The 23,838-nt window shown below is 48.2% G+C and overlaps 2 protein-coding genes across 2 annotated transcripts; one reads left to right on the plus strand and one right to left on the minus strand.

The window, feature by feature from the left end:
* Positions 1 to 6,356: 6,356 nt before the first annotated feature.
* LOC129326137 (olfactory receptor 51G1-like) lies at positions 6,357 to 7,316 on the minus strand. Its single transcript, XM_054974282.1, has one exon. The coding sequence runs from the start codon at positions 7,314 to 7,316 to the stop codon at positions 6,357 to 6,359; it is 960 nt and encodes a 319-aa protein (XP_054830257.1).
* Positions 7,317 to 16,725: 9,409 nt separating this feature from the next.
* LOC129326387 (olfactory receptor 52K2-like) lies at positions 16,726 to 17,691 on the plus strand. Its single transcript, XM_054974544.1, has one exon. The coding sequence runs from the start codon at positions 16,726 to 16,728 to the stop codon at positions 17,689 to 17,691; it is 966 nt and encodes a 321-aa protein (XP_054830519.1).
* Positions 17,692 to 23,838: the final 6,147 nt, after the last annotated feature.

Genomic DNA, 23,838 nt, shown 5'->3' on the forward strand with positions numbered 1-23,838 from the left:
ATATATGAAACAATAGAAGTGACTATTAGCATTTGTGCTTTAAACTGAACCAAGAGTTGTATTATTTTCTTTTCTCCCGTGAGGGTTTCCTTCTTTATCAGCAGTTTCACACGGGAGTTGCCACTGTTGTTTGCTCCAACCAATTTCGGCATCAACGATTCTGCCAGTGTGGTCCACGGTTCCTTGGAGAATGATGGAAGAAAAACGTTTTTGATTTCCATACTGGTCAGGGCAACCTTGAGGACTGCATAAAAGAATGTGTGTGTTCCGTCTATGGCCCCAATGCAGTGAGGAAAACCGAGGGATCCAAAACCATCCGTGATCTGCAAGTTTAAAATAAAAAATGAATCGATTACAAAAATTCACCAGAGCCACTGTCACAGATTAAAAAAAAACACTTCCACGTCTGATAAGTTTAAGTAATAAACATTGACCAACTTATTTTGAATGAAGGAATAACAAAATAAAGAAGGAATAATAAAAAAAAAATATATATATTTTTTTGGTAAGCCACTCACCTTCCTAATGTCTCTTCTAAAGCACACAATCTTCTGCAGCAGCTCCACCCCCATTGCCAAACAGACTCCTCTGTCTCTGTCTCTCCAACAGTTGACAGTCCGATTCTGAATTGGTCACGGACCCTTGTGTGGCCACTTCCATTGGCGGGGTACCACAGTACAGCAGCAGCTCTCTCCTCCACGGGTTTTGGGCTTCACATCGAGGTGGACTGCCGCTGTTGTCTCAGTCGAAACACCTCCACAAGCTCAATAAAAGTCTGTCTGGTCACATGGAAGCTCTCCAGCCACTGACTGTCGTCCCATATTTGAAGAGCAAACTTCTCCCACCACTCAGAGCTGCGGGGATAGACCCAGAATCGATGCGGTACATGCTGCTGAGCCATGGCATGCCAGCATGCGCGAAGTCGGTTGCGGCAAGAACATCCCAATACGGACTCATCACTGCTTCTCTGAAGGGAAGATCTTTTGAACTCGTACAGAGTCTTCCTTTTACTGTTAATGTACCGTTGGTACACAAGACAGAGAAAAATAGAGCTCTGGATCATAGCGATAACTGCCTGAGCCGTAAGCGCAAAGGTAGCGGCCTGCGGTGCCATGCTCGTAAACAACCTCCAGCACGCAATCACACCTCCAAATCTGTTTCCAGTGGTGGGGGGCATCTAACAACATCCAAATTTGCAGAAAAGAAGGCTACACCAATGAAATCGAATTATTTTTGGTGGAGAAACAAGTAGCCAATTATTACTTGTTTTGAGTGGGGGGTGGAGTCGGGAACCTTGATGATCATCGATATAGCGATATACTTTGTGCATCCAAAAAAAGGGGGGGGCAGGTCGTTGATGACGTGCTTCCTCCTGTTGTGTGGGAACGACTAGCAGGAGGAGTGCATTTGCTGTGCCATATGGAATCTCTGAAGCGCAAAACGCGCGCATGTGGTCGCAGTGTTTGAACGGTCCATGCTTATCGCGCAACTGACAGATTCAAGGCACACAAGATGCGTGAGATTGAGACTGTGCAGAATCAGCCAACATATCTTTCTTTCCCTCTCACATCTCTCCCCTCTCCGCTCTCTGGACTCTGTCTTTTTGGGGACTGCCGGCATGCTCTGGCAGTTGCTTTTGGAGTGCATCCAAAAGGTGCCCTAAAGACCTACCACAAAATCGGGGGGGGGGGCACCTGAGAGTCTCTCTCTAAAGGTGTTTACAATGGCGTTCAGGTCTCCTCTTCGAGCTATTTTTCCTGAGGAGTTAATAGCAGGGACAATTTGCCATTGATGAGAAAGAAGTTTGATCCAATCTACATCTGGAAAGTGCCACAGCTTGTGAGAACAGATGAAGCTTTTTTTCATCAAAGATGAGCAGACACAAGATCACCCCCCCCCCTTCTGCCTTCCCTGGCCTTCCCACCTCCAGCTCCCTCTCTCTGGCTTCCAGTGGTGTCACCAGAGCCAGCCTTTGGAGTGAAAGTTGAGGGGCTTCAGACGGAGCCCCCAAAGCCAGCCATAACTCAGATCTGCTAAGCTTTCACTTCTGAGGAAATATACACAGAATTAAGTTGCACCAGGCAAGGGAAACAGTAGGCTGGGATGACACAAGCTTGCTAAATGTTCAATCCGTGCATCCCATTTTGATTCATACACTTCCATCAAAAGGAGGGAGGCCCATAAGGCCATCAAGCCCAGAAGGCCAACTCTATGATTCTGTAAGTCCAGAACCAAACTTTAACTAAGAGCCAAACTAGAAGTGATGCCTGACACAGGTTGGACACATGTCAGCTTCCCTCAAGTTTTGATGGGAAATGTAGGCAGCTTGGCGGAATGTGGGACAAGTGACAGTTGAAAAGTCCATTGGACAGCAGTCAGAGAGCCAAGATGCAAGACCAGGATGCCTACATTTCCCATCAAAACTTGAGGGAAGCTGACAAGGGTCCAACCTGTGTCAGGCGTCACTTGTAGCTTGGCTCTCAGTGTACCACTACTGTCTCCCCATTCTGTTCTTATCACCTGGTAAACTAAGAGAAAGAGGGAGATTAATAAATAAATGAAGAAGACAAGCAGCCAAATCTGCAGTGAGGCTTACGGGAGTTCATTCATTTCTGTAGTGTGTGGGATAATGCTGTGTTGTAGAAACTGCAAGCTTGTGAACCTTGTGTCTGGGGTGGCTGATGCAGGCCAAAGGCAGGCTGCTAGCTCACTTCAATTGCTGTGGGTCCCAGAGGAGGGAGGAACACCAAGGCCCAACTCTACGGGCCTGCAGAGTAGCCCTGGGAGAAGCTGCCCTGGCTTTCGGGACTTCTGAAGGCCCTCCAGAGATGGTGAGAGGGGATTGTGGAGTCCCAGGCCTCCTTTCTCTCCCCAGTGCTTGTCTGCTGTTCATTGTTGTAACAAAGGCTGAGCGTTTGTCTTCTGCATCTCCAAGGTCAGCTGGTGGAGGGGTGGGGGGAGATACATGTAAGACGACGGCCCCTGAAGGGTTGCCAGGCCCCCTCTGGAACTGGCAGAGGGACTTACTGGGTTGGGGGGAGCTCACCAGTGCCATCGTTTGGTTGCCCAAATGACTGCCCACGTCCACCCCAGGAGAGGTCCCTGCGAGCATATCCAGAGTGCACACTGGCACCGAAAGGGTTAATGTACAAACCCAGGTGTACTTCTGCATGTATCAGGGTCTTGCGAGTGGTACTCACCCTGACTGTAACTCAATGGCAAGGAGAGAAGGGGGAGAGAAGAGAGAAGAGGGCCGTGATCGGCTGTCTCCTCTTCACCACCAAGTAAACGCAGTGCTCGTTTACACAGCACAGAATGCCTACAGTCTGGACCAGGGGTGAGCGAAGAGTTCAGGGATTGCCCGGAAGGCTGTGGAGCGATCTGTGGGGAGGGACAATTCAGGCCCCACTGGCAAATTTTGGTCCACAGAATGTCTCATAAATTGCGCTGGTGTTTTGAGAGTTTGCGTTCCTTTGGGATAAAGGATAACTTTGTACGTGAAACAGACACCGTCCATTTGGGGTGCAAATTGTGGGTGTGTCCATTCATTGGCGGGGATGAGAAGTCAGTCCTCTCCCACAGCTGCTCTTTCAAACCTATGTTGTCTCCTCTAATGCAACGTACTGCAAATGATGTCAGTCACTTGGCCTTTGAATCTTGTGCAAGGTTTGCCTCCATGCCCTGAAATGAAGACCTCAGACAAAATGCATGGGCTAAACTAGGGTTTATTCATTACAATATGAATTGCACAGTAAACTCACCCACCTCTGTTGTGTGGGCTACCTAAGCGGCTGCCCATTGGTTTGCTAGCATTTAGGCAACCCGCCCTGGCTCAGATCCTGATATGGACACAGACTTTGCCTGTTTTCCTCACCTGCATCAAACTTCTGCAGAGAGATTGCCTATCAACCCCATCCAAAAACACCATGGTGACCACACTTCTAGGCAGATTAGTGCCCGTTCAGAGCAGAGAACAAAGTTAGTGTTATTATTATCCCCATAATACAGATGGAGAGCTGCGGCTGATAGGAGCAGCTTCCTCAAGGCAACCTGCTGAGCTTACAGCAGGACTGGGAGTCGAACTGGCAGAGTGTCAATTCGCTGCCCAACTACATAACCCTATGCTACTGCAGCTCCCTTATAATAATAACTGCACTTGCATACCTCTCTTCTAGACAGATTAGTACCCCATTCAGAGCAGTGAACCGAGTGTTAACATTGTCTCCACAATACAGCTGGGGAGCTGGGCTGAGAGGAGGAGCTTCCCCAAGGCCACCTGCTGAGCTCATGGCAGGAGTGGGAGTTGAACCAGCACAGTGCGGAGCCACAGTCCAACCACTTTATCACTACGTTGCCATATAAAAGTCCAAGCACTGATGCACAGCCCCAAAGGATTAATCCGCATCAGCCCCCCCCTGCAAAAGCAACACGCTCCTCATCTGCACAAATCCTGTCACAGGAGGGGGCTAGCACGCTTAGCTCCTCTCTCCCCACACTGTGAGAAGAACCCAAACAGCAGCAGGCACAAGTCAGTAAAAGAGGGCATTGCCCGCATGAGACAGTGACTTCCATTCTGAAGAAATGAACTATTCACCCCTTGCATTGATAGTTTTTATTCTTTATTTTTATTTTGCAAAAAAATATGCTGGGTTGGTTTTACTGAATGGCCCAAAGGGGTCTGTCTGTCTGCTTCCTTGCTTGTGTGTCCTTCTGGAAGAAGCCCTGGGAGCTGGTAGGGGGGGGGGGGTTGCACAATCTGAGCACCCTGGACTCTGACCACATGCCATCTTTTCGACAATCTCAACCCCTACTCGTATAGTTGGCTCCCAAAAGTAACAGCCCGAGCCTAATTGATTTTCCATTCCATGACATTTTGCTCCTTCAGGTTTGCTTTGCTTTCATATGAACCAGTGACTCAACAACCTTAAGTAGCCATTTTTAATTTTTATTCCTTTAGCCCAAGAGGACATGATGGAATGGGTGGAAACGGGGGGGGGGCAGAATTTTAGAAGCCTGGAGTGTGTTTATGGGCCCTGAACACCTCTGAGAAGCAGCATAAAACTCACATAATAATATGTTCAGCATTACTTGACTTGTATAATGTATTTTGATGAGACTATTTGACATTTTAGTGGCGGGGGGGGGGGCTTGTTGAAAGCAAAGCTGGTTAAGAAAAGCAGAGCATCTCAGTGAGCGCCGCTTAGCATGTGCGTGCATGCTGATGAGGCAATAAACTTACACTGTCGACTTGCTTTAGAAAAGAAAATAAAGAGTCCTTTTATTTTAGAAACTCCACTCAGGATAGGAAAGAGGAGAGACCGAATCTATCTACTTAGTCAGGATTAGACATGGGCATGAACAGAACCCCCTCCCCCGAACATGGTGTTTGTTGTTCGTTGCCATCCACGAACAATGAACATTAATGAACATGCCCTGTTCACGAACATGTTCATTGTTCGTGGGGGCCAGCGGACTCTCCTCCAGCCATCAAGAGCCCTACCGCACCACTCCCAGAAACCCTACCTGAGCAGGCAGCAGGAAAGGTACCAGTAATAAATAATAGCTTGGCCCAGAGCCTGGCAGCAGCCCTGGAACTTGAAGAGGTAGATCCCTTTCCCACCACACACAAAGAAAATTCAAACTCCAATTCACTCTCCCTATCTCTCTCAAAATGCCAACAGCAACTGTCTCTCCCTCACTGCCTGCAAAACCAGAGCTGGGAGCTCCCCTCCCCCCTGCTCTTTGCTCCCTTGTAACAAATTTGGAGCTCCACACTTGAAAGGAAGACCTGCCTATCAAGCTAAATTGAGCTTAGATTGGGGTTTCCAGGGCAACAGCAGGAATTCAGACAGAGTTCAGACAATCCCTGCCTAAGTTGCCAAGGGAATTGATTGCCGGTGCCAGATTGTGTGGCTTGACGAACAGCAACGAATGAGGCTTGCAATGAACACCTGTTTGTTTAGAGTTCGTTTAGAATGGGGCCTCACGGACAGCTTGTTCGCGAACAGCTGATTTGGGCTGTTCGTGGCTTTTTAAAGTTCGTATTGCTGTTCATGCCCATCTCTAGTTAGGATGCTGGTGGGTGCAGGGAGCAAGCCCTGCGCCCTCCATGGTGGCAAGAAGGAGCAGATGTGAGTGTGCAAGCAAGCGAGGGAGAAAAAGGCATGGAAGTTCCCTGAGAGGAGCAATCTACAGATCAAAGGGATCGCATCAGACAGAGCAGTATAGCACGTCATCCTCCTCTCTCTCTATTCTCTATAGTAAGCCCCTCTTTAACCTAAGGCCAGGCACAAGGAACGGCATACAAGTAAATTCTTACACATGTAAAGGAAAAAAAACCAATTGGCCGTTTGTCCCTATAACCGGAGGGTCTTCCTGAGGCACAGCTTCTTGAATATGCGCTGCCGAATCTGCTTCGTCTTGATGCTGTACACAATCGGGTTCATCAGCGGTGGTGCCAGCAAGTAGACGTAAGACATGAGTATGTGGACGATGTGCGGGGCCCGTTCCCCAAAGCGATGGATCAAAGACAGGCCAATCATGGGTACATAGAACAAGAGAACGGCACAGATGTGGGAGACGCAAGTGTTGAAGGCCTTCAGGCGCCCCTCTTTGGAAGCGATGCCCAGAACTGTTTTCAGGATGAAGATGTAGGAGACGAGGATCAGGAGGGAGTCTGTTCCTACTGTGAAAGCAACCACCGTGAGTCCATAAATGTGGTTGACGATGATATCCGAGCAGGCCAGTTTCATGATTTCCAGGTGCAAGCAGTAAGAGTGGGAGAGGACATTTGTCCTGCAGTACTGGAAACGGCGGAGAAGGAAAGGCAGGGGGAAAATCAGAGCAAAGCTCCTGGAAACAAAAGTCAGTCCCATCTTCAAGATCCTCTGTGTGGTCAAGATCGAGCCATATCTCAGTGGGTTACAGATGGCCACGAAGCGGTCAAAGGCCATGGAGAGGAGCACAGAGGACTCCACGAGAGACAGCGAGTGAATGAAAAACAGCTGGGCAAAGCAGGCATTAAAGGGGATCTCGCGGGAATCGAACCAGTATATGCCCAGCACGGTGGGCAAGGTGCTGAGACACAATCCCAGGTCCGTCAGGGCCAGCATGGCCAAGAAATAGTACATGGGCTCGTGCAAGGTCGAGTCCGTTCTTATGACGTGGAGGATGGTGCAGTTCCCCAGGATCACGGTCAAGTAGATGAAGCAGAAGGGGAGAGAGATCCAGCGGTGGGCATATTCCAGCCCAGGGAAGCCCGTCAGAAGGAATGTTGTGGGACTGAAACTTGTGTTTCCCAAAGGCAAGGCGCTCATCGTGTTTCCAGGCAGGCTTTGTTGTGGAATCCTGGAGCGGGAGAAAAGGTCATGGCTGATCACTTGATACGTTAATCTGCCCTTGGCAGACATTTATGGCTCGTGTTTTATGGGGCTGTTTAATGCCTTTTATCTTTCTACGACGACTGTAGTGTGTATCCAGCCATCTGTGCAGGAATGCAGGTTCCCCCTGCTTTTCTCTCCAGCCCTGCAGCCCTTTCCGCCCTCCAGAAAGATCATTCCCAGGGTTGTGGGCCCCACATGGAGGAACAGCTACATGGGTTGGCAATCTGGGACAAGGGGATGAAACTGCTCCTCTGCCCTTTCACTTCCAGCTGCTGGGGTGAAAGTGATGTCAGCCCATTGCCCTCCTTCCTCCGTCTTCCTGACCTCAAGTGGCCAGTCCTCTGTAGGGGTTCCAGGATCCCAGGAATGATCTTTCTGGGGGTCGGAAGGGGCTGCGGGAAGAGAGAGGAACATGGCGAATGTTGGCATGCCTTCCCTACATGGATGGTTGGATGCAAGCCATGGATTTCTGGATTTATTGTACATCATCTTGGATTATCCTCCAAGAGCAAGTTGGCCTGTAGTTTTTTTTTTTTAAATGAAGAGATAAATCCCTCAGCAGTGTCAAAAAGGTCGCCAGCCCCCTTTGCTTTGGAGGATCCTCTTTCCATAGCAACTGAATGATTCAAAAGGCTCAAGCAACAGAGAGGCAGGTTGTTCATTCTCCAGAGAGGGGCTTCTAGGAAGGTTCCCGCTGGCTGCACGGCTTCTCTAGACAGCCTGCTGTATGCAAGGAGCCAGTGTGGTCTTGTCATGTCCTTTCTGCCCAGCAAGTGCCAACGCAGACTGTCCATGACTGATGCAAGAAGGGAGTCCTGGGATATCAGGAGGCAAAGAATGGGGGGAAGGCAGGGGGTGCGTTGGAAACGGGGACTGGGAATTCCAGCAAGTTCCCAGGTGGAGAAGTTCTGCCTTGCTGGCTGGGGCCACCAGACGTCTCCGTTCCTCTCCACCATTCCAAGATGCTGATGCCATGGGAGAGGGGGGAGAACGGGCAAGCCAGGTAGAGGCCTTTCCTGTCCTTTCTCGAGCTCCCTCCTCCTTACCTCGCTTCCTCCATCACTCAGCTCTTCCCCTGGGTCTGTTTCTTTCTGACCTCCTCCTCAGCCATCTGCTCCAGAAGGAGATCACAGACAAACTATTTGTATTGTTCTAATTGTTGTACATTTGCAAGTATACAAACTTCAAGGAGCCGGGTGTCTTTGTCCAACATTGTGGTAATTGGGCACTGTGCCCGTGAGTGCCTGCTGGGGTGTGCCCTCCCATCTCCAGCCCCTAAACGGTTGCTTCCAGCCTACTTGTACCTACCTTCAGTGGAGGGGCAGCTCCTCTGCCTCAAAGGAGCGACGAGGCTGCCCTGGTCTCCAGCCATGGCCAGTTCCTGACCTAGGTTCTCAGCCCCCAGGCTCCCCTCGCCCAGCATCTCCTCCTGACCCTCTTTGCTCCCACCAAGAGCAAGTGAGAGAGAGAGAGAGAGAGAGAGAGAGAGAGAGAGAGAGAGAGAGAGAGGCGGCTCCTCATGTAAAAAGTTAATATTATGTAGTGGTTAGGGTGCTGGACTAAGATTTGGAAGAGGATTTCAAATCCTCCCCCTAGGAAGCTTATGGAGTAACCTTAAGCAATACCTCTCAATCTCTCCCCCCACCCCCACCCCAAGACCCTTGAGCTAAAATATGAATATGGAATAGGAATAGGAACCTCTCTAAACTTTTGAGAGGAAGAATTAAAAGGAAACCCTGTCCTCAAGTCACAGCTGGGGTTTTCATGGTAAGAGACTAACAGAGGTGGTTGGCCATTGCCTGGCTCTGTGTAGCAGCCCTCGTCTTCCTTGGAGGTCTCCCATCCAATGGGTAACCCAGGCCGACCCTGCTTAGCTTCTGAGATCTGACGAGATCAGGCTCACCTGGGCTATCCAGGTCAGGGCTTTTGGAGGAAAGGGAGGATAAAAATGTCCCAGGGAGATGGGCAGCATGCTGTGCTGTGGGAGAACATGGGCAGAGACAGGGTGGCCACGATCTCTGCTTCCCCGTTTCCTTGTCCCTCATCACAGCCTGCAAATGCATTGATTTTTTTTTAAAAAATGGCTTCAATTGATTTACACAATAGGATTCTCCTTTCTGTCTGATGGGCCCCCAAAACAGCTTTGCAATGAAGTCTAACTAATAGAAGCAATAAATCGTAACACTAGAAATCAAGGCAGGAATAATAATTAAACTGAAGAACATCACACAAAAGTAAACAGTGATACATTGAAGAACATCCAGAGGAGTTCGCCGTGTTATTCTGTAGTTGCAAAATAGTAAAGAGTCCAGCAGCACCTCCAAGACCAACCAACTTTATTGCGGCATCTGACGATGCATCTGACGAAGAGAGCTGTGGTTCTCGAAAGCTTATGCTACAATAAATAAAGTTGGTTACTTGTAAAGGTCCAATCAGATAGGTTAGGCTGAAAAATGCTGAAAGCTGGAGGGGGTGTGTGTGCGTGCATTTCTCATCCTTTCACCCCTACATTTCAAGCTCGCGTCTCCTTTATACAAATCAAACCTGTGGTCATTTTTCTTCCATTTTCAATTTCCTGCCCTGAATTTCCCCCATAAAATGTATCGATTTTCAACATTACTGTGCCCACGAATCAGCCATGTTCATTTTATGTACGACTGATGTACACTGTTTATACATTGAATTAAAAAACCAAGCCTTCTGTGTTTGGTTCATTTGGCATCATCTTTTATTCTGCCTCTGCTACTGCCTGTGGGAGGGGGAGGGGGAAACAGCGCTGCAGACATACAGCCCTGCTCAGCGCCACTCAGGGGGTCCTAACCTACTCCTGCCCAAACCTGTTGGAATGCTTTTCATGCAGCACTAATTCCTGCACAGTTCCAAGCTAATCTATGTAGCCATGAGGTCTAGAAACTTGCCAGGGCTCTTGGGCTGCTCAGCTGTGCACCAGGAGACCCCTGCACTCAGAGCCTTCTGTGCACCGTATACAGCCTCTTTTGGCAAACAACCCAGCTGAGGAAGCGAGTGCCCATCCGCAGCCTTTCAGGAGGCCTGTCTAGCCCACTTACTCATGTCCAGGGGTGCGTGATGGGAGCCGCTGGCACCGAGATTCTTCCAAATGGAGGGGCACGAGAGCAAACAATTGGACTTATGAAGTCAGCTTTATAGAAATTGCAAGGCGTCTCTTGGGGGAAAGCAGGGCTGGAAGTGAGACTCTCGGTGCCAGTGGACAGGGGGCTTGGGGAATATTGTTGCTGTGCTTGCAGAACACAACAAAACACCACTGCTGTTTTGAGCAAAGGCAGATGAGCAAAGGCAGGCCTTCAAAATCCGGGAGGAGACCTGCTTAGAATCATAGGGCTGGAAGGGGCCTATGAGCAAAGGCAGGCCTTCAAAATCCGGGAGGAGACCTGCTTAGAATCATAGGGCTGGAAGGGGCCTCTGAGGCCATCTAGTCCAACCTCCTGCACACTGCAGGAAATTCACAACTACCTCCCTTCCACACACACCCAGAAGATGGCAAAACACCTCCAGGATCCCCAGTGAAACTGGCCTGGGGAAAAATGCGACCTGACCCCAAAGCGGCAATCGGCATTACCCTGGGTGTGTAAAAAGGGGCCATGAGAATAAGCACTGGTTTAACCCGTCCAGCCCTCCCTCTCATGATCTGCCCAGGTTCGTAGAATCAGCATGGACCTGAATCTTGCTCTTCTCTTACAGTGAAGAAGAAAGGGGGCTGCACCAAGGCCAAACAAAGGCAAAACAGCAAAGGGTGCAAAGGGAAGAATCATTAATAACAGTATAACCCCTACACGTTTCGCATACAGCTTCGTCAGGGATCTGTCAATTAAAACAGAGCATAAATTGACAATTAGCGCATCATCTTAAAAATAATAAAACTTGTTGTTAAAACACAGGAGAATTGTACAGAGCATGTACAAAGTGCAATTCACATTACATAGTATCTGGATACCTGAACCAACATGAGCACAATTTCAGATAAAGTTTCTATTCAGTGTCTTTTCTATAATTGTAAGGAGTCAGATGATGAAGAGAGCTGTGCTTCTCGAAAGCTTATGCTACAATAAAGTTGGTTAGTCTTAAAGGTGCTGCTGGACTCTTTACTATTTTGCAGCTACAGACTAACACAGCTAACTTCTTCTCTATAATTGCTCATAGATCCAGAGGAGTTAGCTGTGTTAGTCTGTAGTAGCAAAATTGAAAAGAGTCCAGTAGCACCTTTAAGACTAACCAATTTTACTGTAGCATAAGCTTTCAAGAACCACAGTTCTCTTCATCAGATGCATCTGACGAAGAGAGCTGTGATTCTCGAAAGCTCATGCTACAATAGTCTTAAAGGTGCTACTGGACTCTTTTCTGTAATTGTTATAGCTTATTTCTTCCAAGGCTTTATACAGAGGTTAAATAACACGGGAGATAAGATTGCACCTTGTGGACCCCCCCCCCCCAGGTAATCCCCACGCGGAAGATAGCTGCTCTCCACTAACAACCCTTTGAGTCCATTCCATAAGGAACAATTTAAACCATTCTAAGTCACGGTCCCTGATGCCTCCATCTGCCTCCAAACACTTCAAAAGGAGGGCATGGTCTACTGTGCTGAAGGCTGTCCGATAGATCCAGGAAGAGCAACGACAAAGCACAGCTTTGAAGGTTATCAACTAGAGCCAGCACAGCCATCTCTGACCTAAACCAGACTGACCTAAACCAGACTGAAAAAGGCCCAAGAGCTGCCCAAGAAGGCTCGAAGTTGGTCAGCTACTGCTCTGTCAACCACGTTGCCCAGAAAGGGCAGATTAGAAACTGGGCAATAATTGGCCACCTCATTTTTCTCCAAGGATTTTTTTAAAGATGTAGGCAGATGACTGCCTCTTTGACGGGCTGAGGGAAGATGCCTTGAGTTAGTAACCGATTTATGATAGACATCAAGGACTTCTGTATGTGGCCTTTACAGGATTTTAACAGCCAGGATGAGCAAGGACAGGATCAGCATCTGGCCTTCGCAGATGCTAATTCTGTCAATATCCATCACTGTGATTGGATCGAAATGACTCAGAAGTGGTCTGGACGGTGTGTTAAGCGTCGCTTATGGCTCATCTATATTAAAGGCGGCATCCAGATCAGAGCGTGTTTGAGCTACTTTATCAGCAAATAAAATGGCGAAGGTGATACAGCTAATTGTTTATTCCTGAACCAGAGAAGGTTCAGATTTAGGGGTCAAAAGATGTCAGGATATTTTATACAGTTGGGATGGACATGAACTGGCTGATGTAACGGTTGCAAGAAAGCGATGTTTCTTTGCTCCTATCACTACTTCTTCATAAGTCTTCCAAGGGCTCTGTAGCATATGCTCTCAGATTCTGCAGGAGTTTTCTGCCAGTGACTTTCCAAGTTTCCAGATGTCTTCTGGTCCTCTTTAGGGAGGCCAGTTTGATGTAGTGGTTGAGTGGCAGGACTCTAATCTGGAGAGCCGGGTTTGATTCCCCACTCCTCCACTTGAAGCCAGCTGGGGGACCATGGGCTAGTCACAGCTCTCTCAGAGCTCTCTCAGCCCCACCCAACTCACAGGGTGATTATTGTTGTGGGGATAATAATGACATACATTGTAACCCGCTCTGAGTGGACGTTAAGTTCTGAAGGGTAGTATATAAATTGAATGTTGTTAGTTAACAGTGGTTAAGAGCGCAGGACTCTAATCTGAAGAGCCGGGTTTGATTCCCCACTCCTCCACTTGAAACCAGCTGGGTGACCTTGACTCAGTCACAGCTCTCTCAGAGCTCTCTCAGCCCCACCCAACTCACAGGGCTGTTTTGTTGTTGTGGGGATAATAATAATATGCTTTGTAAACTGCTCTGAGTGGGCATTAAGTTGACCTGAAGGGCGGTATATAAATCGAATGTTGTTGTTGTTGTTAGATCATCCTGCTCCGTGGTGAACCCTAGGGCTGGTTTCCACTGCAAAGGAGGGAGGGGTTGGAGAAGAGCACTGCCCCAGCCGTGGGGCAGTCCGCATGGATGTTGAAGTCCCCCCGAACTATCAGTCTTGGTGTCTCCAGCACCATGCCCAAGAGCACCTCTGCCAGCTCAGAAAGGGTGCTTGTTGGGGATCTAGGTGGCTGGTAGACTAGCAGAATACCCATGCTGTCCTTAGTTCCCACTGTAAGGAGCATACGGTCAGTGCCTGCTATATGGTCAATGCCTGTGGAAATGCTGTGGAAATTGAAAGTATCATGGAGTACAATAGTAGCACCACCTCCCTGCCTGCTGGGGAAGGTGGTGGAGGACCACATAATCAGGTAGAGTTCGCTGGGACAGGGATACCACAGCGTTTTATTCCAACGATGTCTCGGTGATGCAAGCCAGGCCAGTTCTCTTCTTCTGCAACAACACGGTCAGGCGGGCAGATTTGTGCTTCACTGGTTTGGCCTTGCATACCATTAGAGGACAGGAGGGCCTCGCAGTGCCTACTCTAGGAATGCTACGGGGGTTGAGCAGCCAGCGCGCCACCTTGCCTGACATTGGCCATCTTGGATAAACTCCATCCCCATATCTACCAGCTCTCATCTGTACTGGAATAGTGTATGCACCACCACCACCACCACCATCATCACATTCAATTTATATACTACCCTTCAGGACAACTTAACGCCCACTCAGAGCGGTTTACAAAGAATGTTATTATTATCCCCACAACAAAACACCCTGTGAGGTGGGTGGGGCTGGGAGAGCTCTGAGAAGCTGTGATTGACCCGAGGTCACCCAGCTGGTTTCATGTGGGCAGAATGGGGAGGGCAGAATGGGTTATGTCAGGATGCTGGCTAGTTTAGCCCTGAGCTCACCGATGTATTTTGCTAAGGCACATTTCTCTTTCTCATCATAGTAATAACGTACCATGTGATCTCCCCCCTGTCCTAAGGTTATTGGAATAGTGTGGAAATCCAACCGTCCTGGGCAGTCGGGTGCCTGTGGAGTTTGAGGTAGCCTCAGCACCACTGAGTGCACTGCCTGTGGCATGTGTTCAACAGCAGACAAAGGAAGGCCTTTAGGCTGCAGGGGAGCCATGTGTTGTCACTGATGGACACTCCAACTGACTTCCTGACAGCCAGTTTCATTCCATGGAGACTCTTCTTCTCTCCCCTGTCGGCTATGCACATCTGCAGTCATGGGACGTGCGTGTGTGCATGGTGTGTGGCTATTCTTGACTGATTATGTCATCCTGATGGGAGTTCCTTTCCTTCCCAGCAAGAGGTATAAAACTCTCTACATGAGCCTGTCCCTTTCCCTTGACTCTCTCCTGCCATCTGTCTGGCCACGACCATGAGGAAACGTTCTCCTCTTCTGCGGACACAGAAGCAGGTATATGCGGGAGACGGACTGGCGTCCATGCCATCCTCGGATGAGGGGTGACCAGTTGGGACAGAGGAGGGGGGACTGTCCATGTTTACCAGGACATTTCTCTCACCCAGGGAAGGGGGTGGGTGTCCCAGAAATACTGCCCAGGGAATGAGGCAAAATCTCACGCAGGGGTCCCACATGTCTGAGGCATGGGTTAGAGCAGAAAGAATCTGCCCCCGAGAAGCCCTATGGAGCAGATGCAGCCGATTCCTCAGAAGGCAGGCATTCCTTGAACTCATTAACTGGTTGCTCAAACCGGGCAGGCCTGAGATCTGTTATGCCTGTCCAGAATATGTATTGATATTTTATTGTTTTATATAATTTTAAACTGTATTTTATTGTGTTTATATATATCCTCTTGAAATTGTGGTTTTATGATGATGTTGTGACCTGCCCTGAACCCACTTGCGGGGAGGGCGGAATATAAATCTAACTAATACATAAAGTAAGTGAATGGGCTGGCAAAATGTGATTACCAAAGGTAATTTATTGGCACTATAGAAAAGAAAAGGTGAGCATAAAGCAGGATCGTTTTTAATGCCACCGCCTCTGCCTCGCTACCCCTTTGCCAGCCAGTTTCTTGTGTACCTGCAGACCCTTGCCTTCTTCATGGTCTGATTTTTGTTTGTATGTAGTGCCCTGAGGTGGAAGAGCCCACCTAGCCGTTAGAACAAAGGCTTCCAACGGTCAGTTCCTGGGTTTGACAAAAGGTTCGATTACCTTGATTGGTAGCTGCCGGGGCGTGTGAAAGCAAATGTAAAATGTGCTCTAGCACTTTATGCTGATGAAGTCCACCGGAGCTAAAAATGAGTTTTGGTGGGGACTGTACTTTCCCAGGAAATACTGTATAAACTTATGAATGTCATTTGATTAGCTCCTCAGTCATGGATAGGAGATCTCATCACGGAAGAAGGAAAAGGAATGTTGTCGAAGGCTTTCACGGCCGGAGAACGATGGTTGTTGTGGATTTTCCGGGCTGTATTGCCGTGGTCTTGGCATCGTAGTTCCTGACGTTTCACCAACAGCTGTGACTGGCATCTTCAGAGGTGTAGCACCGAAAGACAGGGATCTCTCAGTGTCAAACTCTCTCTCTCTACAATGCCAAGACCACGGCAATACAGCCCGGAAAACCCACAACAACCAGGAAAGGAATGTGTTAAGTGGGAATGATTCTGCAAGACCTTTGTTGCGCTGGGCACCGGTGGGGCTGGGATGGCAGTAAATCCAATCAAGCCGCCATCCGCATTCCAGGGCAGCATTCCTTGCATGCCAAGTTCTCCCGGGCAGGTTTCAGCAACTGCTGGAGGTCCTCTGGTGGCCACACAGCAGCCATTTTACCTCCAGAGGCCTGAACATTTTTAATATTACAAGCAGCCATATATAAAGCTGCTATTGACATGGCGGAGGCCGGGCCGACTGCTTACATAGTGAATAACATCCCAGCTGGAAAAAAACAGTGACAGTATGCTGTTCCTTCAGAATCCCCAGATTTGAAACCGAAATGGAATTTTTTTCAGCATCCATCCCCATTTGCCATCCTTCCTTGCTGTGGGCTGTTGTTTGTTTGCTTTCACAATGTGCAGACCCTCTCCCCAGTCCTGTTTCCTCACAGCTTGGTTCTGAGGATGGAACAGGGAAGGGGAGAGAACCAGGCATTGTCAGCTGAAGCTCAATAAAGGAAAGGTGAAATAAAAATGTCCCAGTAGACGCTGAAATCAGATTTGCAATGTATGTCTGTTGTGATGTGATGCCTATGTTTGCATTGTGCCCTTTACCAAGGAGCTTGAACTAACTCCCTGTCATCTCTATGACACGATCTGGGGATAGATGGATGGAGACTAATATGGCTGCTCCTTCAGAAACGTCTCATCTGATCACTCTTCTAACTATATCCTTCTCTACAGGATTGAAGAGAACAGCCATCATTCATAATGTCTGCTGCTAACTGGACCTTCTTCCACCCCTCCGCTTTCATCCTCGTAGGCATTCCAGGACTGGAAGCCTTTCATGTCTGGATCTCCATTCCTTTCTGCTCCATCTACATTTTCTCTGTTCTTGGGAACTGCCTTCTTTTGGCAGTGATTAAGACCGAGCCAAGCCTCCATGAGCCCATGTACCTGTTCCTGTCCATGCTGGCCGTTGCTGACCTGGTTGTCTCCACCACTACCTTGCCCAAAATCTTGAGCATTTTCTGGTTTGCGGACAGAGGCATCCATGCCGATGCCTGCCTGGCCCAGGTTTTCCTGATCCATTCCTTTTCCACCATGGAGTCGGGGTTCTTTGCTGCCATGGCCTTTGACCGCTACGTGGCCATATGCAACCCGCTGAGACACTCCAGCCTCTTGACCAGCGCTGTTATTGCCAAGATAGGCCTGGTGGTCGTGATCCGTGGGGCCGTGCTTCTCTGCCCCCACCCCTTCCTGCTGAGGAGGCTCCCTTACTGCAGAGGCAACGTCATCGCTCACACCTACTGTGAGTTCATGGCCTTGGTGAAGCTGAGCTGTGCTGACACCCAGGGACTCAAAGCCTACAGCTTGACAGTAGCCTTTCTGACTGGAGGGCTGGACTTCATCCTCATCATCCTCTCCTATGTCCTGATCCTGCGGACTGTCTTCCAGCTTCCCTCCAAGGAGGCGCGGCTCAAATCCCTGGGCACCTGTGGCTCCCACGTCTGTGTGATCCTGGTGTCGTACACTCCCGCGTTCTTCTCTTTTCTGACGCACCGATTCGGTCACCATGTTGCTCCCTGCCTCCACATCATTGTGGCCAACATCTACGTGCTGATTCCACCCATGATGAACCCCGTTATCTATGGGGTGAGGACGAAAAAGATCCGGGAAGCCGTCCTCAGAGTCTTCCATCTCTCCTCTCCTGGTGATGCTAAAACGGGCAAGTAAAGGCCCGTTTAAAAGGATTTTGCCCCCTGCAGGGGCAGTTTGAACACGTGAATGTGAAAACAGTGATCTGGGAAAGACCTTTTATTTAACAGGAGAAAGTTTGGAATAAATGAAAATTCACAAAGAGAAAGAGATGAACAGATAGATACACAAAGTTTAACAGCTGTGGAGTCATCACGACTCTCTCTCTAGGAAGCTAACGAGTTGTCAGTGCCATACGCATTTTCAGCACACATTAAATACCTTTACAGATAAAACATGTAAGGACTGTGATAGATCACCGGGTTACGTTATCTCTTGAGCTAAGATCAAAACGGCAAGTTCACTTTCCTGGTTTTATCTAACCACTCTGTCTGATTAGAAACTCTATGTCTTGTTTAGGGGTGGACGTGACATTTGCAATCTCTGCTGTGACAAGCAACAGGACAAAGAACATATTACAAAGAAAGAGAAAATAAAGGGGCCACATCACCTGTTGTGCTCAGTGCACGCTGCACTTCTGTGGTCAGGATGCTGCCTTTCCCCACGCCCAGACCTCGAGGCTGCCTCCAGGAAAAATGTGACGGATCTTTTAGGCTTCCTCCTGCGTTCACCGCTTTCTCTATTGCTGTGTGTTAGTACATGGGCACCAAGTGGAGATGCTGTTTCTGTCTGATTCAAATGGTGATGAATTACGCCCCCCAACACACACATTTCTGTGAACATAGAATCATTGGGTTGGAAGGGATCTTTAGGGTCATCTAGTCCAACCCCCTGCACAATGCAGGAAATTCATAACTACCTCCCCACACACCCCCAGTGACCCTTGCTCCATGCCCAGAAGATGACAAAAAACCCTCCAGGATCTCTAGCCAAATTGTCCTGTGGAAAATTGCTTCCTGACCCCAAGGGGGCGATCAGCATTACCCTGGGCATGTAAAAAAGGGGCTGCAAAAACTAAGCATTGATGTAACCCTTCCTGCCCTCCCTCACGTGATCTGCCCAGGTTCACGGAATCTGCATTGCTGTCAGGTGGCCATCTAGCCCCTGCTTAAAAACCTCCAAAGAGGGAGAGCCCACCACCTCCCGAGGAAGCCTGTTCCACTGAGGGACTGCTCTGTCAGGAAGTTCTTCCTCATGTTTAGCCGAAAACTCTTTTTATTTAATTTCAGCCCATTTGTTCTGCTCCAATCTTCTGGGACAGCGGAAAACAACTCCGCACTATCTTCTCTATGGCAGCCCTTCAAGTTCTTGAAGAGGGTTATCCTATCCCCTCTCAGTCGTCTCTTCTCTAGGCTAAACATACCGAGCTCCTTCAACCTTTCCTCATGGGAAACCACATGAAATAGCTTTAATAAATGTGCTTAATATTTTCAGCAGACTTTCCTCTCCACCAATGTATAATCGCAGCGCAAGAATGCTTGACTTGAATTACATCCCTCAGTTCCTGTCGGTACTGATGGTGGCATGTCGTGTTCTAGGTGACTCAGGTCAACCCTGATTCAGATAATAAGTGTGCACTCAAGAGGGCCCAGATGTCTAGTTACCTTTTCTATATCAGCTCATTTATGGCGCAGCATGGTAAGTGGCAGTATTGCAGCCCAAGCTCTGCTCACGACCTGAGTTCGATCCCGGTGGAAGCCATGTTCAGGCTCGAGGTTGACTCAACCTTCCATACTTCCAAGGTGGGTAAAATGAGCCCCCAGTTTCCTGGGGGTAAAGTGTAGACGACTGGGGAAGGCAATGGCAGACCACCCCGTAACAAAAGTCTGCCAAGAAAACGTCGTGATGCGACGTCCCCCCATGGGTCAGTAATGACTCGGTGCTTGCACAGGGGACTACCTTTACCTAAGAGGTAAGCCCAATGACTTTTTAAAAGTTCATCGTCAGTATAGTGCACAAATAAAAATACTACTAGAGAATCCTTCTTTCATTCCATCCTTTTATAAAAACATAATTTTTAATTTTATTTTATTTATGCTATTTATTTCTCATTGAGAATCAAGGGAAGATTGCACAGTGTAACTCAATGCAAAACAGATGGTATGTTCTAATGTATATGTAAGAGGATCAAAACCTGAAACAAAGCTGAAATGAAGCATAATTATCAATACGATAGGAAATTTCAAAGTAGGGTGATACATATAGCCACAGAGAGTACATGCTACACACAGTAGTATAGTCCACAGTCCCTTTCTGACCATTCCATTATAATATAACCCTAACATCTGTGTAAAACTGTCCTGAATAATTCAGTTTTGCTTAGTTTGCAGAAAGCCAGTTGAGTGGGGAGCTGCCATAGCCATTCCATGAGGTGGGGGCTGCCATAGAAAAGGCACATAGATGGCCAATAGTTGATGTTGCCAACGTGCAGGGTGGTACGTGCAGCAAAGCTACACCCTGTGGAGCCCCACAAGATAAATCCCATGCTGAAGACAGCTGGTCTCCAACAGCAACTCTTTGAGTCCATTCCATGAGGAATGATTGAATGAGTCCGAGGTTGGTTCCTGGTGTGTGAGGGGGGCACTTCTTCCTTTGTGCTCCCACTGTGCAGCTTCCTGCCCTTCCAGTGTTATTTCTGGGTTTAACTGGAGGTGATGGGGTCTCACCTGGGCTGATACTTTGCTATGTGCACCAACCCGCTGCCCCGCACACACGCACATGGACTGGCATCCCTAGATTGGCAGTACAGATTTTTAAAAAATTGCTACAGAAACAGTGGACAGCACAGCCCAAGGATCCACTGCATTTAGGGTTTCCGGGTGGGCTCCAAGAAAATACTGGCCCCTGGGGAGGCGGGCACTCACCTCAAGAATGGAAGTGACATCATTGCCCCAGGCTGCGCAGCCCCCCCCCCAGCCCAAGTTTCTCAGTGGGAGGGACTTGTAGCCGGGGGAAGGCAGTGAGGTGCTGGCCTGGCTAGCGTAATCCTCCTGCTGGCACTCCTTGACAGGTAGTGGAGAGGAAGGGGCACTGTGGACCCGCCCTGTGAGCAGTGCAGCCCCCCGGGACAAGGGCTACATCAGTACTTAGTCTTTGTGGCCCCTTCTTACATTCCCAGGGTAATGCCAATCTCCACCTTGGGGTCAGGAAAAAAATTTCCCTAGGCCAGTTTGGCTAGGGATCCTGACAGTGTGTTGCTATCTTCTGGGCACGGAGCAGGGGTCACTGAGGGTGTGTGTGTGTGGGGGGGGAGGTATTTGTGTATTTCCTGCATTGTGCAGGGGGTTGGATTAGATAACCTTGGAGGGCCCTTCCAATCCTATGATTCTGTGATTCTAAGTCCAGCCTTTTCCGCAGCAGTTAGCCGACCAGCTTCCTCTGTGCTGCTCCGTTCTCTCCCCCTCCTCGTCTTTCTCTCCCCTTCCTCCTCTTCTCCTCTCTTCCTTCAGCCCAGTGTCCAGTATTTTTAGTACATTTTCCCCAGACAGTCCAGACTGCCCAGGTGCAAACCAGACACCTTGCGACCCTAAGTGCGTTACTGTTTGTGCACATGCAAGAAAATATGTTCATTATTAAAGGCATCATGTTAAACAGAGCTTTTGCCCGAAATGGTGAAGTGCTAATATTTATTTGATTATAAAAGTATACATAAACTTTTTTCATCGGTTTTATGTTGTCGCTACCTGGTTCAGTGGTGATCGATTCAATTGGTCTGGTCACGGACATAATGAGGAATGTTGGGTTGGCAACCAGTGCCCTGGAGATCTCCCAGAATTACAACTGATCTCCAGACTACAGAGATCGGTTTCCCTGGAGGAAACGGCAGCTTCAGAAGGTGGACTGTATGACATCACACCCCTTTCAAACTCCCTCTGCTCCTCAAAAGTCTGTTCTCTGCAGGCTCCACCCCCAAATCTCCAGGAATTTCCCATCCCAAGCTTGGCAATCATATTAGAATGGCAGGAATTTTTCAGGTTTCTGCAGTGCGAGAAAGGAAACGGGTGACTACCTGAAGGCAATTGAAGATGTAGAATTGTTGATGAGGCAGGTCCACCGTTAAGTGGAGATGGCAGGAGGTTTGAGGAGGGAATGCCTTTGGTTCTGAGCATCATCATCATCATCAACAACAACAACATTCGATTTATCAACCCAAACCTTCGCTGCTGGAGCTCCACATGCAGGGTGGGAGAGGGGTACCAACTCTTGCCATTGTTTTTTGTCCAAGCTGGGATAAAGTGGGAAGCCAGTGGGAACGCAGGCCGTGTTTGAAGCTGGAGTGGGTCTGCTCAAAATGCTGGTAGCAACAACTGCTTACTTGTTAGTCAGCAAACAGCATTCAGATTTATGGGATTTATTATCGATGCAAATGAGCCATTAATAAATACTAGTTACTTTAACCCAGATATTCATGCCTAATTTCTTCCCTTTGGGTGCTCCACAATATTGTGATATATATGATAAGGAACCATATATGGGACGAGAAATGCCAGGTGTTCAAGCTGGATTCAGAAAAGGAAGAGGCACCAGAGATCACATTGTGAATTTGCAATGGCTAATGGAACATTCCAGGGAATTTCAGAAGAAAATCAGCCTGTGTTTTATAGATTTCATCAACACTTTTGTTTTGACTGTGTGGATCATGAAAAGCTATGGAGAGTCTTAAAAGAAATGGGGATGCTGCAACATCTTATTGTTTTGATGTGCAACCTGTACTCTGGACAAGAGGCTACTGTCAGGACAGAATATGGGGAAACAGAATGGTTTCCAACTGGCAAAGGTGTCAGACAAGGATGCATATTGATGGTTGTTGTGGGTTTTCCAGGCTGTATTGCTGTGGTCTTGGCATTGTAGTTCCTGACGTTTCGCCAGCAGCTGTGGCTGGCATCTTCAGAGGTGTAGCACCGAAAGACAGGGATCTCTCAGTGTCACAGTGTGGAAAAGGTGTTGGCAGGTCATTTATGTCTACTCAGGAGGGGTGGGGTTGAGCTGAGTCATCCTGTAAGAGTTTCCCAGGGTGTGGAATGCTAATGGCGGGAGGCTTCACTGTATCCTGAGGAGGTTCTTTTGCATATGGATTGGTGCTTGATGTGCTAATCTTCTCTGCAGGGCTATTGTCGGGGATAGAATGTTTTGTTAGCCTGGTGTTTTTCAGAACTGGAAACCATGCTCTATTCATTCTTAAGGTTTCTTCTTTCCTGTTGAAGTTTTGCTTATGCTTGTGAATTTCAATGGCTTCCCTGTGCAGTCTGACAAAGTAGTTGGAAGTGTTGTCCAGTATTTTGGTGTCCTGGAATAAGATACTGTGCCCTGTTTGAGTTAGGCTATGTTCAGCCACTGCTGATTTTTCAGGTTGTCCAAGTCTGCAGTGTCTTTCATGTTCTTTTATTCTTGTCTGGATGCTACGCTTTGTGATCCCGATGTAAACTTGTCCACAGCTGCAGGGTATACGGTATACTCCTGCAGAGGTGAGGGGGTCTCTACTGTCTTTTGCTGATCGTAGCATCTGTTGTATTTTTCGGGTGGGTCTGAATACTGCTTGCAGGTTATGCTTTTTCATAAGCTTTCCCATCTGATCAGTAATTCCTTTGATATATGGCAAAAACACTTTTCCTGTAGGAGACTGTTTTTCCTTGGTTGTTTGATTCATCCTGGGTTTGATTGCTCTTCGGATTTCATTTCTGGAGTAGCCATTTGCCTGAAGTGCGTGGTTTAGATGATTAATTTCCTCATTGAGAAAGTGCGGCTCACATATCCGTCTTGCACGATCCACTAATGTTTTCATTATGCCTCTTTTCTGTCGGGGGTGGTGATTGGAGTTTTTGTGTAAGTACCGATCAGTGTGAGTTGGTTTCCTGTAGACCTTGTAACCTAACTGAAAGTTTGCTTTGCGGATGACCAAGGTATCCAGGAATGGGAGTTTTCCCTCGATTTCTTTCTCCATTGTGAATTGTATGTTCCTGTGGATGTAGTTGAGATGATTCAGAAACCCCATCAATTCTTCCTCCCCATGGCTCCAAATGATAAATGTATCATCCACAAACTGGAACCATACACTAGGTTTGTGGGGTGCTGATTCTAGAGCTGTTTTTTCAAAATGTTCCATGTAGAAGTTTGCTATAACTGGGCTGAGAGGGCTCCCCATGGCCACCCCATCCATCTGTTCATAGAATTCGTTATCCCATTGGAAGTAACTGGTAACTTTTGGTGCTACACCTCTGAAGATGC

The sequence above is a fragment of the Eublepharis macularius genome, chromosome 3, assembly GCF_028583425.1.
Source record: "Eublepharis macularius isolate TG4126 chromosome 3, MPM_Emac_v1.0, whole genome shotgun sequence".
NCBI classification, from domain to species: domain Eukaryota; kingdom Metazoa; phylum Chordata; class Lepidosauria; order Squamata; family Eublepharidae; genus Eublepharis; species Eublepharis macularius.